This window comes from Aquarana catesbeiana, linkage group LG01 (genome assembly GCF_042186555.1).
Source record: "Aquarana catesbeiana isolate 2022-GZ linkage group LG01, ASM4218655v1, whole genome shotgun sequence".
NCBI lineage: Eukaryota > Metazoa > Chordata > Amphibia > Anura > Ranidae > Aquarana > Aquarana catesbeiana.
In genome coordinates this window covers 926611946-926629746 of record NC_133324.1, presented here as the reverse complement: position 1 = coordinate 926629746, position 17801 = coordinate 926611946, and the positions used below count along the sequence as shown (strand labels likewise).

Below are 17801 nucleotides of genomic sequence, written 5' to 3'. Positions count from 1 at the left end.
CATTTACGCATATAGGCGGGCCTATTCTCAGAAAGCAAGTCATCTTCGTGGAGAATTTTATAAATGGAAGAGATTAAGTGTAGCTGATAAGGACTTTGAGCAAAAAGGCATTCAGATTTAGTAGGTTTGTCAAAAGTCAAAGAAGGGGACTTAGAGTAAAGAAAAAGATTAATTTGGAGATAAGAGGAAAATAATTGTTTAGGGATATAATATTTACTTTGAGTTCATCAAAAGAACGTTACCCTGTGGGACGTATGATAGACCAAATGCCAAAGTCGAAAAAGACCTGCTTAGAACCAAGATTGCATTTGACTATTTGACAAATTTGACAAACTATCCAGAAAGTCCAATTTGGAAACACATTCGATAAGAAGCTGGCAGGGAGAAGAGAAAGAGAGAGTACTTTTTAGAACATTTTTGTTAAACTGATAAAGTCAACAACATTGGAACCAAACATAGTCCCTTTAACCGAGTAATGGTAGTGTAAAGATTTGACCATATCAGGGAACAGGGATGGACCGGGCATAAAGCTCCCATTTCTATTTCAGTCGACCTGTTTGGGGCATATTGAAAGGACCAAGAAGTAACAGCTCTAAGGTGTGTAGCACAGTAGTACTTAATTACACTTGGAGCTCCCATGCACTCTTGGGATCTCAAGGCAAGCACCACAGAGCTAGCAATGCAGTGGGTTTTGTAAAGCCAAATAAAGTTAAGAAAAGATCTCTCTAGACATTTAAGTTTTGTTAAAGTGGTTGTAAACCCTCACATATACTCACTGAAGTGACTGTCCTTAGGTGATACACAGAGATTAAACAAATCCTCCTACATAAGGTGTACCTGTTTTTCTGCAGTCTTCTCTCCTTTACAGCCTTCAAAGTGCAGAACTTCTAAAGCTTGTCTGAACTGTTAGAAAAAAGGGGCGGAAAGCTAAAGTTACACTCTATAGAGCCCAGTGACAAACAGAGCTGAGGCTGTCAATCAGCTGAAGATCCCTCCACTGTCATCTTTTTTCTCTTGGTGTCAGGAAAATTTGTAATTTGCATGATAAAGGGTAGAGTAGGAGAGAGTCATACTGTAGTGTATATAGGCCCAGATACTTAAAGTGGAGTTCCACCCACTTTTACAACTCTTCAGCATCCCTCACTAAACTGTGCACTATAAACAAATTGGATATTTTTAATTTTTTTTTTCTCAGCACCTACTGTATATCTGCTGTATTCATTTTTCACTTCCTCCTCCCTGGCCGCGGCCCATCGCATCATTTCCTGTTTGCAATGCCTTCTGGGAAGGGGGGGCAACTTCCTCTGAAACTGCCGTTGCTATGGAAACCTGACCTGAAACCTATTACACTGCTTGTGCTGCACTGAGCATGTGCGAGATCTGCAAGGATGAGATCCAGGAAGAAATACAGTCTGGCTTCAGATGCCCACACTTAAGATGGCCACGGCCTGCTGTAAGTTTATAAAGTAACAAACTACTGCTATAAACGAACAAAACAGACCTTAGTTTACAGACTAACTTTACTAGAATACATTAAGCTTGTGTATTATAGGAGTATTTTTATTTAAAAAGTATAATTTTGGCCGGAACACCACTTTAAGGGTAAGGGAGCACCAGCGATAAAGATAATTCTGCTGTAAGATGGCAAGTAAAGTGGAAGGGATGTTAAGGGGGAGGGCCTCTGCTTTAGTCATGTTGGCCTTACAACCTGATAATGAACAAAAGTATAATAATAGCTCATGAAGAGTAGGGAGGGAAGTGTGTGGGTTAGTTAGTGTCAGAAGAATATCGTCAGCGAAAAGAAACAATTAGTATTCCCTCTGTCACAAAAACACACCACGAATGTCAGAGTGAGAGCGGATCGCAACAGAAATGGGTTCCAGGCACAACATGAAGAGTAACACAAACAAAATATATAAAACAAAGTTGCGCTACCCAATATAAATAGAAAAAACAGCAGCCAGCATCAACAATGATAAAAATTGTGAAAAGGGTGAGAAGTAAAAAATGCAGCGCTAAAGAAATATAACCAGCCCCAGTAGAAGTACGTTTAGTATGAAACTTGTCGGGTACATAGCTTGCCAGGCTCGATATACCATGCTTTTTTTAACCTTACTTCTGTGATCACGTTTGTACACATCGTGAGCGATGTTTTGTATGTTTTTTATCCATTTTATCTGAATAAATCTTTTTTACCAGATTTATCTGCTCTATGTGGAGGCCTTTTTTTGTTTTGTTTTTTCTCCCATGATTCATGCTGCCGGTTGGAGGACTATAAACATCTTCCTTCTTGAGTCCATACTGTGACTACTCACCACGGACCCCCCTGGATGTTGATGTTGGTTTGCACTACCAGTAGAAATTCTGGTTGGAGGATTCGTTTTGGATGATCGTTTAATGCTTGATTAACCCACCACCCTCCCTTGATGTCTGATGCACATTCCAGAGTGTCATGTGTGAAGTCACCCTTACAATACACATCCCAGAGTGTTGTGTGTGAAGTCACCCATACAATGCACATTTGTCATTTTTGCCTATAAGAAGGATTGCACCTTTTATTATTTCCACAGACTATATTGATTGCTTTTATGAACTACTGTGAATATCCTTTACAGGTTTATTACCTCAGCTGAACACTTTGGTCTGATAAACACTGCATGTGTAGTTTACAGACGGATTATATGCGTCCATGCGATTATGTTATGTTTGTATAAGCTTTTCTCATTTTTCACATGTAATTTGCACTCTTATAACACATTATTATCTAGTTATATTACTATTCACGAGTTCACTTTAGTGAATATTCCACCCCAAAGGAATCTTTGGGTGGTTATATTTCTTTAGCGCTGCATTTTTTACTTCTCACGGCATGAAGAGTAGAGAAGAAAGCAGACAGCCGTGCCTGGTGCTGTTACTCAACTGGAATGAATGGGACAGAAAGGAAGACAATTTACTTAGCACGAGGGTCGGGAATCTAAAGCTCTCAATGTGGTAATAAATGGACTAGTAAAACAATATTGAGAGAGCATAGTGAACATAAATGGCCAGCTCAATCTGTCAAAAGCTTTTTGGACATCTGAACGATTGGTCTTGTTTAATGGGTCAATAAGAACTATAGTTCATCTAGTATTATTTCCAGCATGTCTGGCAGGGACAAATCCAACTTGATCTTCATGTATAAGTTATAGGAAGCATTTGGGTGAGTCTATAAGCTAAAATTTTCATAAAGGTTTCATAAATGGAATTAAGTACGCTATAGGCCTATAATTGTCAGGAATAGTTGGGTTTTTACCGGTTTTAGTTATAACAGTGAGAAAAGCATGTAAGAAATTAAGACAGGGCATGTCTCCTTTCATTAAGGAACCAAAAAGTTATTGTAGATGTGGGGCCAGGATCGGAAATACAGATTTATAGGAATATGGAAGTTCATCTGCAAAAAAGGAGAGAAGGAAAGGGATTGTTGCTCACCCCTTAGAGACTGAAAACAAAAGAGAAAGTTTCTCCAGGGTGGGGATTTTAGGCAGCAAAATGACAAAAAAGAGTCAATTGTATATCAAAAAATAACAAATTTATTGAATAGTATACCATGAAAGCTAAAACAATGAGCTCCAGTGGGGGGTACTTAAAAATAAAATTATATTAAATTAGCTGAACATACATTGGCAGACACATATTCATAACAATGCTTGGTAACATGAATATTTAAACCTGATGCGTTTCAACCCCTATACTTGGGGTCTTCTTCAGAGGGTCAGTCTGCTGGAAAATATACATAGATAGAGTTGATACACATATATATATAGGTTCCATTAATATAACAATGATTACATTCACCATGTGGTGCATAAATACAGTATAATTACCCAATAATGCGTGTCCAGCAGGAAAAGAAAAAAGCCTCCCACATGGAGATCCCCTAAAAAGACTGTCCTCCCCTCCTCCCCAGAGGGAGAGTCCCAGGCGCCTCTATCGCCGACACGACTCGGACCAGGGCAGTGAGAACAGCGACGTGACTTGCGAGAGGTCACACTCTTGGGCACCGCCCACCAAGCAAACGACCAACAGGAAACACAGAGACACACCTGTGATAAGAACCAAAAAAGTGTCCATAGTAAATTTGATCACTAATGCCACATTAATTATGTGGCCAAGAGGAGGCGCTAAGGGACAGAAGCTTCCAACATGCACCAAAGGTACAGACATAAGTGAGTATATATAGTATTAACTTCATAGTCAATATTGGGTATTGGCAACCCCTCAGTCAGTGCTCTATGTGGGAATAATACAGTGAAAGATAACAATATAGTGGGGTAGTGACAGACGTGAGTGGTGACAAACAACCATACAGTGTGAGGGTGTGATGGACAAAAGTGAATGGACCCAAGTATACAAGAGGGGGAAAGGGGAGGAAAAGAAGGGAGTGAGGGAAGGAAAAACAGGAGGGGAAGGGGGGAGGAGGGGAAAGAGAGGAGGGAAGGAAAAGCAGTGGGGAAATACACAGGGAAGAAAGGGGTGACGGTGACGATTTTTCACATGTAATTTGCACTCTTATAACACATTATTATCTAGTTATATTATTATTATTATTATTATTCAGGATTTATATAGCGTCAACAGTTTACGCAGCGCTTTACAATATAAAAGGGAGACAATACAGTTATAATATAATACAATACAATACAATAGGATTAAGAGGGCCCTGCTCAGAAGAGCTTACAATCTAATAGGGTGGGGCAGGTGGTACAAAAGGTTGTAACTGTGGGGAATGAGCTGGTGCAAGTGGTAGGAGATTAGTTGGAGACGTGATAGGCTTTCCTGAAGAGATGAGTTTTCAGGGATTGCCTGAAGGTAGCAAGAGTAGGGGATAGCCGGATAGATGGAGGTAGCGAGTTCCAGAGGATGGGAGAGGCTCTGGAGAAATCCTGGAGACGAGCATGGGAGGAGGAGATGAGAGAGCTTGAAAGCAGGAGGTCTTGAGAAGAGCAGAGAGAACGATTTGGGTGATATTTGGAGACAAGATTAGTGATGTAGCTTGGGGCAGAGTTGTGAATGGCTTTGTATGTTGTGGTTAGAATTTTGAATTTAATTCGCTGGGTGATTGGGAGCCAGTGTAGGGATTGAAGTAGAGGGTTGGCAGACACTGAGCGGTTGGTAAGGTGGATAAGTCTGGCAGCAGCATTCATGATAGACTGAAGAGGGGATAGCCTATGGAGCGGTAGGCCAATGAGAAGGGAGTTGCAATAGTCAAGGCGAGAGATAACAAGGGAGTGAATGAGGAGCTTGGTGATTTCATTTGTTAAAAAAGGGCGAATTTTAGAGATGTTACGGAGGTGAATTCTACAAACTTTTGACAATGATTGGATTTGAGGCTGAAATGACAAGTCGGAGTCTAGGATTACACCTAGTACCCTGGCGTGAGGGGAGGGACTGATGGTTGCATTGTTGATTTTGATGGAAAAGTCATGGAGGGGGGCACGGGCGGGGGGGAATATTAATAGCTCAGTTTTAGAGAGATTTAGTTTAAGGAAGTGGTGCGACATCCATGCTGATATGTCAGTTAGTAAGTTAGTAATGCGAGAGGAGACTGAAGGAGTGAGGTGAGGAGTAGACAGATAGATTTGGGTGTCATCAGCGTATAAGTGGTATTGGAAGCCGTGGGCAGTTATTAGGTGACCAAGGGAGGTGGTGTAGATAGAGAATAGAAGAGAATATTACTATTCAGATTTATAGGAATATGGAAGTTCATCTGGTCCTGGGAATTTACGGGATGGCAAATGTGTTTGACTACCTCCACCAACTCTACAACAGTTAGTACAACATTTAGTAATGTGAGATTGGAAGAAGACAGTTTAGGTAAGTTAAAGGAAGCAAAAAAAGTGTCAAACTTCTCCTGTGTCTGAGGCATTGGGAGTCAGAATTATAACAATTATATAACTTATAAGAAATTTTCCAAATATGTCGGTGATAGTTTGAGTGCCGTCAAGTTGCATAAGAAAATCAGGGAAAGAATGAAAGGGGTGTGATTTACGCTTCTTCACTAACATCCTGTGGGGCTTATTAAAATATTCGGCCCTGTTGGCCCACAGTAAAGATTTAGCAAGTTTAGTCATGTCAAGGGCTTTGCTATGGTTACAGAGAAAAATAACAGCACAGAGACGAGCCACGGTAGGGTAAAAAATTGTTGATTTTCTACTTTTCGCAGTTTGGAGGGTAGAGATATCCTTTGGAAATTGGCCTCTTTCTTCAGACAGGAACCAACAGAAATATATTTTCCCCTGAAGTATGCTTTGTGTGTTTCCCATAGGGTGGAGGCCTCCGATACTGTATTTTTAATAATCTAAAAGAATTCTGTCAAATCTTGTGTTAGTTCATCTTGGATAACCGGTATGCGTAGAAAAGATTAATTGAAGGGCCAATGACATGGCTCAGGAGTAGAATCTAACAGGGTAAGGTCCAGATCTATGGATGCTTGATAAGAACAGGTGATTGGGTTAATTTTAGATGCTACTGTGTTAAAAACAATGGAGCAGTTATAAAAAAGGGATACAATCTGGAGTATAATTTATGGGGAGGGGCAGAATAGAATGTAAAACGTTTGTGAGTGGGGTGTTTGACCCTCCAGGTGTCTTATGCCGCGTACACACGAGCGGACTTTACGGCAGACTTTGCCCGGCGGACTGGATTTCGTCAGACAATTCGATCGTGTGTGGGCTCCAGCGGACTTTGTTTTCTCAAAAGTTGGACGGACTTAGATTTGAAACATGTTTTAAATCCATCCGTCGAAATCGAGTCCGGTCGAAAAGTCCGCTCGTCTGTATGCTAGTTCGACGGACAAAAAGCCACGTTAGGGCAGCTATTGGCTACTGGCTATGAACTTCCTTGTTTTAGTCCAGTCGTACGTCATCACGTACGAATTCGACGGACTTTGGTGGATTGTGTGTAGGCAAGTCCGTTCATTCAGAAAGTCCGTCGTAAAGTCCGTCGAAAAGTCCGCCGGGCAAAGTCTGCCGCAAAGTCCGCTCGTGTGTACGCGGCATAAGAGATTATGAGTTCTTATAAGTTTGCAAAAAGAAGTAGCTAATCTATGTACTCAAGCAGATGGATTATTTTGAAACAACTTACGTCTATCCTTCGTTGGAGGCATAATCGGGTTAAAGTCGTCGCAACAATCATAAATGGTTGTGAGTATTTCTGAATTTTCTGCAAACTTCTGTGAAGAATTGAATCTGACCTGAATTTGGTGTGTAAATTTTGGCTAAGGTAAGAGAACAGGTCATGTAATCACAGTTCAGGAAAATAAGTCTGCCGCAAGAAACTACAGTATATAAGAAGACCCAATCAGTGGAGGGCAGGAGCGTTTGATCAAAGTCGCCACACTAGCTGTCCCAGAGGGACCAGATGCAATGTAGACAGTTGGATAGTGTTTGGAAGCAAACTTAAAAGAACCTGCAGCAGGGAAGTGAGTCTCCTGAACCATGATCACATCAGCCGCTGAGGATTTAACTAGTTCCGGACCACCCAATGCATATATACTGCGGCAGGGCGGCCCGGCTGCGCAAAATCACGTATGGGTAAGAGATTTTGTGCACAAGTTTCAGGTGGTGTGCAAGCGCCACCAATTGGCAGCTCCGGTGGCTGCAATGGCGGAACAGCGGTCTGCCTTGTTTATATAGGCAGACCGCTGTTCTGTCAGAGTGTAAAAGAGAGATCAGTGTTTCAGCTAAGCTGAAACACAGATCTCTCTTTTCCTAAAGTGCATCCGTCCCCCACACAGTTAGAAAGTATTCCCTAGGAGCACACTTAACCCTTTGATCGCCCCTGGTGTTAACCCCTTCCCTGCCAGTGTCATTTCTACAGTGACAGTGCATTTTTTTTTAGCACTGATCACTGTATTGGTGTACTGGTCACCAAAAAGTGTCACTTAGTGTTGGATTTGTCCGCCGCAATGTCGCATCTCCCCATTCATTCTCCATGACACGATCGTGGGACACCGGCGGACATCGAGTCCGCGGGACCCACAGGCACGGTCACGGAGCACGCAATGGGTGCGCGCGTGCCTACAATGCCGCGTCTTAATGGGGACGAACCTGTACGCCCATTTGCACAGCTGTGCCATTGTGCCGACATATATCATCGTGCACTGGTCGGCAACCAGTTAATTTGTTATGCTTTGTTAAATGCATACCCCCTTCTGCATTTATCAATAACTACACTAATACAACATTGCGCTGCCAAACTTTCTGTTTTGTAACTTTTTTATATTTACATTTTTTATTTCTTAGGTCCCTAAATCAGTTTGTTCTCCAGATTGTCCTCCGGGTTATAGAAGGAAAAAAATGGAAGGAATTCATCGATGCTGCTTTGACTGTGTTCAGTGTCCAGAAGGGGAGGTCTCCAATGAGACAGGTAGTGTGCCTTTATTACTTAGTTTATATGTCTCATCATGGATGGGTCATTTAGGAAAGGACTAAGCTTATGCTATCGGCATACCCCTTCCAATGGAAGGCGTACAAATTATACCTAATAAATACAACTTCACGGCATGGTATTGTAAATTTTCACTTTTGAATACTAGACAGCAAATGGACAGATGTCAGAACTATACATGATGAGAAGGCTGCCTTTCCTCAACTTCACCACTGACTGCCAAGACCCAGCACACCTTTTTCACCTTTTCTCTTAGAAAGCTTTTGTAGAAAGGTCCCAGGTCTCCTTCGGTATAATGAGAATTTTCAGTGCCAGGGATAGCTGGCATCATTCAATGTCATTGGGCGCCAGACACTTCTTGGATGTAAAAAAGGTTTTAGTTCTCTTAACAGTCCTTTTTGTATTTTTGGGGGAGAGAGGGTTAGGGCCAGGACACCCTTAGGTAGTTACAAGTTCAATTAGCAGACTCAGAGACTTCAATAGGAGGACAGCCATGCAGGGAAAGGCCTCCAGCAATAAGCCACATCTGCACATGCAGGAATGCTGTCTCCTATGGAGACAGTCTTTAACAGTTCCTAACACAAAGCGTAACAGTTCTTTCACCTTCACTAAAACTTCTCCTTGTAGTTCTTCAGCCCACTGAGCTCCCGATCTCTCACTAGACCCACTGGTTCACTGTCACTAAATCCCTTAAGCTCCTCCAAGCTTCACGGTAGTGTCTTCCTCAAGCGTCCCCCATGCTTCTCTGCTGGGTCCCTGGCTTGGCACTCAAGATACCTCTCAAGCTTCACCCACGCTGGCCTGCTCGGTCCCTAGCTTGACACACAAGGCTGCCCTGCAAGCATCACCTCCATTGGCTGGGTCCCTGGCTTGATTCCCACTGAAGTTTCCCCGTCCCTGTCTGGTGAGAATGCTGCTCTGGTACTTGCTTCAGTTACTCACTGTAGTCCCTGGTAATAAGGCGGATAGTCCCTTACTGGCGACAGCTTTCCCTCTACCTCCGACCACGACAAGTTCTCTGGCCAGCAGAACCGTCACTTTTGGTTGGACTGCAAGCCGCAATCCCAACCCTGTGCTGCTCTCTTGCTTCTGGATAGGTCCTCAGACAGCCTAGCAGCCAGATGCCCCCCAGGATAGACCCAATCTCCGGCCTAGCAGCCCGGGTCACACAACACACATCCACCCAGACAGTCGTCCAGGTCGCACAGAACCTAGATCACCTGACTCCACCTGAATATATAGGTTCTCCTGGCAGGCCAAGGGATTCAAGAAAACCCCTGCCCATTAGCTGAGACACCCCATATACCCATAACCTGACCTTGGGTTGCCCTTCTCATATCTAATACCACCAAGTACCCGGCCACATAGTGGTAGAAGAGAAAAATACAACAAGGCCAAATCAATGGATCTCGAACAATCAACCAGGATAACTACTCCTGGTAAGTAAATTTGTGAGGAGCTCCCTGCCTAAACTCCAGGGTGCTACATTTTTATCTAATGTGCGTGTTAAAAGGACTATTCAGTTCTTTCATCTTTCATAGAAAAACATGAGAACATGTTGGAAAATCACAGTGATGTAGAACCTCATTTGTTCATAGGTGCTTGTTAATTTTTTTGTATTAGAGTACATGCTGTTTAGTGTTCAACAACACAGTATTTAACTGGGTGAACGGACCCTGCAAAATATAAAACAAAAAATGAGTTAATAAAGTTTCTGCTGCTCTGTTGAGGCCTCAAAGCCCAATTCCAGATTACACACACTTCCACCCTCTCCCAAGCCTCCCACCCCAACTTAAAAAATGTAAGCACATATACTTTAATTTATGGTGTTTTCAGGCTGGTTATGTGACTAGCACTGTCCTTTTTCTGCTTTTTCAGCATCAGGTAGTGGGTGATCTTTAATGTTACAGCATTACACTGCAAGCTCAAGCTACATGACTACTGAGCCCAGGTGGTGTATCATTGACACCGTGGGCTTACAGGATGTGGCTGGTTGGTTTTGCACATCATTCAACCTGGCAGTGAGGTGCCTTCCATTGGATAAAGCAGAATGTCCACAGGGGACAGTACTGGGGAAAAAAAGGAGCATTTCCATGGGTGTTAAGGATCTTAACCTGTTCCCATCAGCCGTATGCATATATGCAGCCTCTCGGCAGGTGGTGTATCATTGACACTGTGGGCTTACAGAAGGTGACTGGATGGTTCTGGACAACATTCAACCTGGAAGTGAGGTGCCTTCCAGTGGATAAAGCAGAATGTCCACAGGGGACAGTACGAGGGAAAAAAAGAGCATTTCCATGGGTGTTAAGGATCTTAACCTGTTCCCGTCAACCGTATGCATATATGCAGCCTCTAGGCTGGTGGGCTTTAATGACGAGAGGCCGCATATATGTAAACAATTCTGTGCTGATAGTGCATGCCAAGCACACTTCCAGCACAGTTAGCGGCGGGAACCTGGAAAGCTCCTGATGCCTATTTGTGATTGGGAGCTCACCGATCATGTGACCACTGCGACAGCCAATCTTCGCTTCTGCTTCCTGGCATTTAGAACTCTTAAAGGGCCGAGAGGCGGTCGGTGGAAAGGGGTTAAGCAAAACTTTATTTAATAGCTAGAGTTGGGCCTTCATAACTTTTCTCAGTACTTGGTTAAACTATTAGACATTTCAAACTGACTGGAAATGAAACAGCAATATTTGAAAGACAATTCATTGTGTGCATTGGCCACACCTGCATGTACATTTTGGGTGGAAAATATTCAGACCCCCTTAAATTTTTCACTCTTTGTTATATTGCAGCCATTTGCTAAAATCATTTAAGTTCATTTTTTTTCCTCATTAATGTACACACATCACCCCATATTGACAGAAAAACACAGAATTGTTGACATTTTTGCAGATTTATTAAAAAAGAAAAACTGAAATATCACACGGTCCTAAGTATTCAGACCCTTTGCTCAGTATTTAGTAGAAGCACCCTTTTGATCTAATACAGCCATGAGTCTTTTTGGGAAAGATGCAACAAGCTTTTCACACCTGGATTTGGGGATCCTCTGCCATTCCTCCTTGCAGATCCTCTCCAGTTCTGTCAGGTTGGATGGTAAACGTTGGTGGACAGCCATTTTTAGGTCTCTCCAGAGATACTCAATTGGGTTTAAGTCAGGGCTCTGGCTGGGCCATTCAACAACAGTTACGGAGTTGTTGTGAAGCCACTCCTTCGTTATTTTAGCTGTGTGCTTAGGGTCATTGTCTTGTTGGAAGGTAAACCTTCGGCCCAGTCTGAAGTCCTGAGCACTCTGGAGAAGGTTTTCGTCCAGGATATCCCTGTACTTGGCCGCATTCATCTTTCCCTCGATTGCAACCAGTCGTCCTGTCCCTGCAGCTGAAAAACACTCCCACAGCATGATGCTGCCACCACCATGCTTCACTGTTGGGACTGTATTGGACAGGTGATGATGAGCAGTGCCTGGTTTTCTCCACACATACCGCTTAGAATTAAGGCCAAAAAGTTATATCTTGGTCTCATCAGACCAGAGAATCGTATTTCTCACCATCTTGGAGTCCTTCGGGTGTTTTTTAGCAAACTCCATGCGGGCTTCCGTCGGGACCATGTGATATTTCAGTTTTTCTTTTTTAATAAATCTGCAAAAATGTCAACAATTCTGGGTTTTCTGTCAATAAGGGGTGCTGTGTGTACATTAATGAGGAAAAAAAAATAACTTAAATGATTTTAGCAAATGGCTGCAATATAACAAAGAGTGAAAAATTTAAGGGGGTCTGAATACTTTCTGTCCCCACTGTATATACAGTATGTTAAGAAGCACTTTTCACATTCACACTTCTGGACAAATTGGGCGTAGACAACTATTACAGTTGTCGTAGATCACTAGGCACCATGGGCTTTTGCGGTCCACTTATTACAGACTCCCTAAAATGTATATTAGAGCAGCTTTTCTTTCATTTTAGACAAAGGATTATGCCAGAAGTGTCCAGAAGACAAGTGGCCAAACAGCTGTAACTTATGTGTACCGAAACCTTCTGAGTATCTTTCATATCAGACTGATCCAATAACGTTTGGCATTGCAATTATTTCTGCCATACTATTTGGTAAAACTATAATCATCATTGGCATCTTCATTGTTTATCGAGACACTCCAATCATCAAAGCTAATAACCGAAACTTGAGCTTTGTTCTCCTGGTCTCCATCATGCTGAGTTTTCTTGGAGTATTTTTGTTTCTGGATCGTCCTCTACAAATAACATGCATGCTGCGTCACACTTTCTATGGGGTCATTTTTTCTGTAACCATATCCTCCATTCTGGCCAAGACTATCATTGTTTACATGGCTTTTAAAGCCACCAAACCTGGAAGTCAGTGGAGGAAATGTATTGGAGTGAAAATTCCTTTATCTTTGATTCTTATCTGTTTGGCTTTTCAAATGTTAACCAGTATAATTTGGCTTTCTGTTTCTCCTCCCTTTCCAGAAAATAATACTGACTTGTATCCAGACAAAATAATAATTCGGTGTAATGAAGGATCTACACTTGCATTTTCCATACTCCTGGGTTACATGGGACTTCTGGCAGCTGTGAGCTTCACTGTGGCTTTCCTGGCCAGAAATTTACCAGATTGTTTCAATGAAACTAAATACATCACCTTCAGCATGCTGGTGTTCTGCAGTGTCTGGATCACTTTTATCCCAGCTTACATGAGTGGTATGGGAAAGAATACTGTACTTATTGAAATATTTGCTATAATATGTTCTAATACTGGCATATTAGGTTGTATTTTTTTTCCAAAATGTTATATCATGCTGGTGAAACCAGACCTAAACTCGAAAAGTAGTTTAAAAATAAAAACAGGTAACAGACAGCCCAGGTACGGACAATGTTAACCAATCTAAGTATAAACTGGTTCGCCTTTTGTGGGGTATTTAAATTGCTACTTCGAGGAGCAAACCAGTGAGACTGAGGTAATATTCTGGTCAACATATGCTAAATACCTAGAGTAGATGTAAACACAAGGCCGGTGCAACGATTATTGTCTACACAGATGAAGGTTCATTTTGCCACCTATCCCCTCCCGACTGTCCTCCCGACCCCCCACCCCCCTTGAGCTGTGCTGAACTGCCACTAAAAGGCATTGTGTAATGAGGGAGCTGGGTTTTGCATTCTCCTACTTCGCCTCACTGGCTACGGGCAGCAAGCAGGTGAGACAAACTAAGGGCTTGTTCACACCATACCCATACATGAACGAGAGAGAGGGAGAGAGAGAGAGAATGAGAGAAAGAGAATGAGATAGAGAGAATGAGAGAGAATGAGAGAGAATGAGAGAGAGAATGAAAGAGAACGAGAGAGAGAGCAAGAGAGAACGAGAGAGGGAACGAGAGAGAACGAGAGAAAGAGAATGAGGGAGAACGAGAGAAAGAGAATGAGGGAGAGAGAGAGAACGAGATAAAGAGAATGAGAGTGAGAACCAGAGAGAGAGAGCGAGAACAAGAGAGAGAACGAGAGACAGAGAAAACAAGAGAGTGAGAGAACAAGGGAGAGAGAGAATGAGAGAGTGAGGGAGAGAGAGAGAACGAGGGAGAGAACAAGAGAGAGAGAGAACTCAGAGAATTCAGACAGAAACGTGGCTCAGAACAGGAGGGTGAGGGGGGTACTATGCACGCCACATTACTATTCTCTTTGGAGTGCATAAAGGTGTCCAAATTCTGTTATAATCCTACTGTATAGCGTACGTTAAAGAAAATTGCTATGCGCTGCTAAAGTGTTTGGGTTTGACTTGAAGAAAAAGTGGCAACCCTACTATTATTCCATCTTAGTAGCAAGCAAAAGAGGGTGGCAATGTTCCTACATACAGTGGGATCATGGATAACAAATGTAGCCACCCTTTAACAGTTCCAAACAATTGTTGGGACGCCAACCTATGCGGCGGACCCAAGGATTAGCAGAGTATTGGCAAAGCCAATAAGACTCCCATACATGCACTCTACTTCATATCCCTGATTTTTTATGAAGTAGTTGGTTCAACTGAAATGGGCTATGATTTATATTCATTAAATAACAGGGACTGGAAGTAGACAGCATGAACTTGGGAAAATATTAAGCTTATGGTACCACTGGGCTGCGGACACAGACTTTAGAGAACCATATCTGGGAATGGACATATAACAGGAAAGCGTAGTTAAAAATAAAAGACATTTAAAAACATTTAACTTTAAAAATAAATACAATTTTAATTTATAAAATAAATAACTCATAAATAAAAGACCAATTTTTTTAAAGCATTAAACCACTTTATATAACACCGTAAAACCAATACAATAAGAACTTTGTTTCTGTAAACTATGTGTTCCTTTTTTAAGGTAAGGATTTTTTGAAACATCATGCACTGTTATAGATAGGTGTGTGCCTTTCCAAATCATGTCCAATCAATTGATTTTACCACAGGTGGACTCCAATCATGTTGTAGCAACATCTCAAGGATGATCAGTGGAAACAGGATGCACCTGAGCTTAATTTTGAGTGCCATGGCAAAGGCTGTGAATACTTATGTACATGGGATTATTTTTTTGTTTTTTATTTTTAATAAATTTGCAAAGATTTCAAACAAACTTCTTTCACGTTGTCATTTTGGGATATTGTTTGTAGAATTTTGAGGAAAATAATGAATTGAATCCATTTTGGAATGAGGCTGTAACATAACAAAATGTGTAAAAAGTGAAGCACGTTGAATACTTTCCGGATGCACTGTATATATACAGTATATATACAGAAGAGGTAGATAGCACACCTGAATTTCAAATGGAGCGCTTGTAGCGGGGATTAGTTCATCAGATCCCATTATATAGAAGAATAAAAGATTAAGAATAGATGGTTGCCGCATTTATTTCTTCATTATTATGAAATGAGTTTATTACTGTACATCACAAAATCAATTTGGCAAAGGTTTTCAGCCATAAACACAGCTCTTCATGAGACCAACAATTAACATAGGCACACTGCCTAATTGTTTAGGCAAACTGAATATTGGTTCAGTTCAAAAATATTAACTTCTTGTTAACACAATAGTTATACAAAAACAATATTCAAATATAATCATAGTAATTAAACATTTATAAATAAAAAAATGAAGAGTATAGTAGATATACAGTTTTCAATTCTGACATTTCAAGAAATCCTTACCTTAAAAAAGGAACACATAGGGGGTAATTTACTAAAGAGCTGCGCGCTATATTGCTCTAATTACCCTGAATTAGCACTAATCACGCTAATTAGCGCAACAGTATTCACTATAGCACTGGTGAAAAGATACTCCCAAAATCGAATTTACTATAGCTCCCAGAAAACAAATAGCATCCAAACCCTTACTCTGCTAGAACCTGGAGTAGTGCACATGGAAACAATGTTTAGAGCATGATATGATTACCTAAATGGTACTAAAATATGCGGGATATTGTTTAACGATAATCTGCTTTTAAACTGTGTGAAAAGGTGATTTCTAGACTGAAATTTCTTTAAAAGTCTGAGAAGAGATAAATTCATTTGCATCCTCAGAAGGCAAACTACTCTCATTTTAACTCCCATGGCTTTTTTACAGGGCGTTATAATAAATACCAAAATTAGCGCTAGGCTAAAATGCGTTTTTGAGAGTGAAAATCCACGCTATATAGTCCAATGCAAGTTTCAGCCATTGATTATAATGGTACAATTGTAGCTTCCCCAAATAAATACTTTTAATGTTGAGATGAAATGTATCTTTCTCTGAAATAAATTTTCCTTGCAACAATGTTGCTTCTTCTTCATCTATTTTGTTTTTAAGTAAAATTTATGAGTGTTGCCTCACATAACAAAGAACTAGCAATCGTAAATAAAGTACCATCATCCAAATTAATATAGAAAAATAGCACAATAAGGGTCTATCAGGACAGTTGCTGTGGCTGACCATGGATATATACCCATCAAGTAGGTTGTACTGGACTATCTCGGTACTGATACACAAACAAATTTTTAATATAAAAATGTAATTTTAATACATATAAAAGAACATATACAAAAGACAAGAGATAAAATTCAACCACAGACAACTACTAACGGGGTCACCCGAAAGATAACTGTTGATGTGGGGTATGGACAAATTGATCTTCTACTAGTTTTGCGGATTGAAACCGCTTCTACAGGAGGCACTGTCTATAAAACAGAAAATACAATAAAATACACAGTAATATAATATAATATGTAATATAACATATTATGTAATATGTAATATACAGTAATTACATCATCAGAAACATAATATACAACAAACATTATAGTAGAAAGATCTGCTGAAGAGCAGATCTTTCTACCATAATGTTTACTGTATATTATGTTTCTGATAATGTAATTACTGTATATTTTATTGTATTTTCTGTTTTATAGACAGAAGAAGAATCCTGAAGAAGTTTCAATCCGCAAAACTAATAGAGGATCAATTTGTCTATACCCCACATCAACAGTTATCTTTCGGGTGACCCCGTTAGTAGTTGTCTGTGGTTGAATTTTATCTCTTGTCTTTTTTATATGTTCTTTTATATGTATTAAAATTATATTCTTATATTAAAAATGTGTTTGTGTATCAGTACCGAGATAGTCCAGTACAACCTACTTGATGGGTATATGTCCATGGCCAGCCACAGCAACTGTCCCGATAGATCCTTCTTGTCCTGTTTTTCTATATTTTGTTTTTAAGAATGCTAGAGTGTGGAATGTTTTCATGTTTTGGTAAAATATATTTTTCTTTGTCACTTTCACTCTACTCTCCAACTCACAAAAATACCCAAACTCACACAGGTGTCTTTACAAACCACAAACAATACCATTGCTGATGCAAAATTAAAATGAGTCACAATGTTGTGTGTTGTTTAGTATTTCCAAATGATCAGAATTTGAGCCCAAAAAATGTGATATGCGTACCAACATCAGAAATCAAAATGTCACTCCCAAAATTCAGAGGGTAACATCACTATTCTACACTCAGCCACCAAGAACCACCAAATATCACAGAATAAATCAGGAAGCATAACTCCTGACTGATGTCATTCCACCACCTATAGGTATATATGTTCAAAGAAATCCAGGATGTATGTGTATTTATGTGTAGGAGGGTTCTCCCACCATTGCAAAGTGTGTCAAATGTTTTCCATGGGCAAGGACAATAAACCTTTACATTTCCCCTCCACCACTAATTGCAGCCTCTTACCAAGCAAAACCTAACCAATTTTGAGATGGTTCAGCATGCTCACAATAGTAACCCATACTGAGCCTTCAAAACACATGGCATATGCCAGAAACAGGTTGTTCAATGGCTCTCTGGCCGTCCACAGCACATCTGCA

The 17801-nt window shown here is 40.8% G+C and overlaps 1 protein-coding gene across 1 annotated transcript in view; it reads left to right on the top strand.

The window, feature by feature from the left end:
• Positions 1 to 16939, top strand: part of LOC141128069 (vomeronasal type-2 receptor 26-like) — a 58390-nt gene extending 41451 nt beyond the window's left edge. The window contains exons 4-6 of the mRNA XM_073615138.1: positions 8283 to 8406; positions 12390 to 13139; positions 16848 to 16939. Of these exons, the coding sequence (XP_073471239.1) occupies positions 8283 to 8406; positions 12390 to 13139; positions 16848 to 16939 (966 nt within the window). The remainder of the gene's footprint in view (positions 1 to 8282; positions 8407 to 12389; positions 13140 to 16847) is intronic.
• The last annotated feature ends 862 nt before the right edge of the window (positions 16940 to 17801 follow it).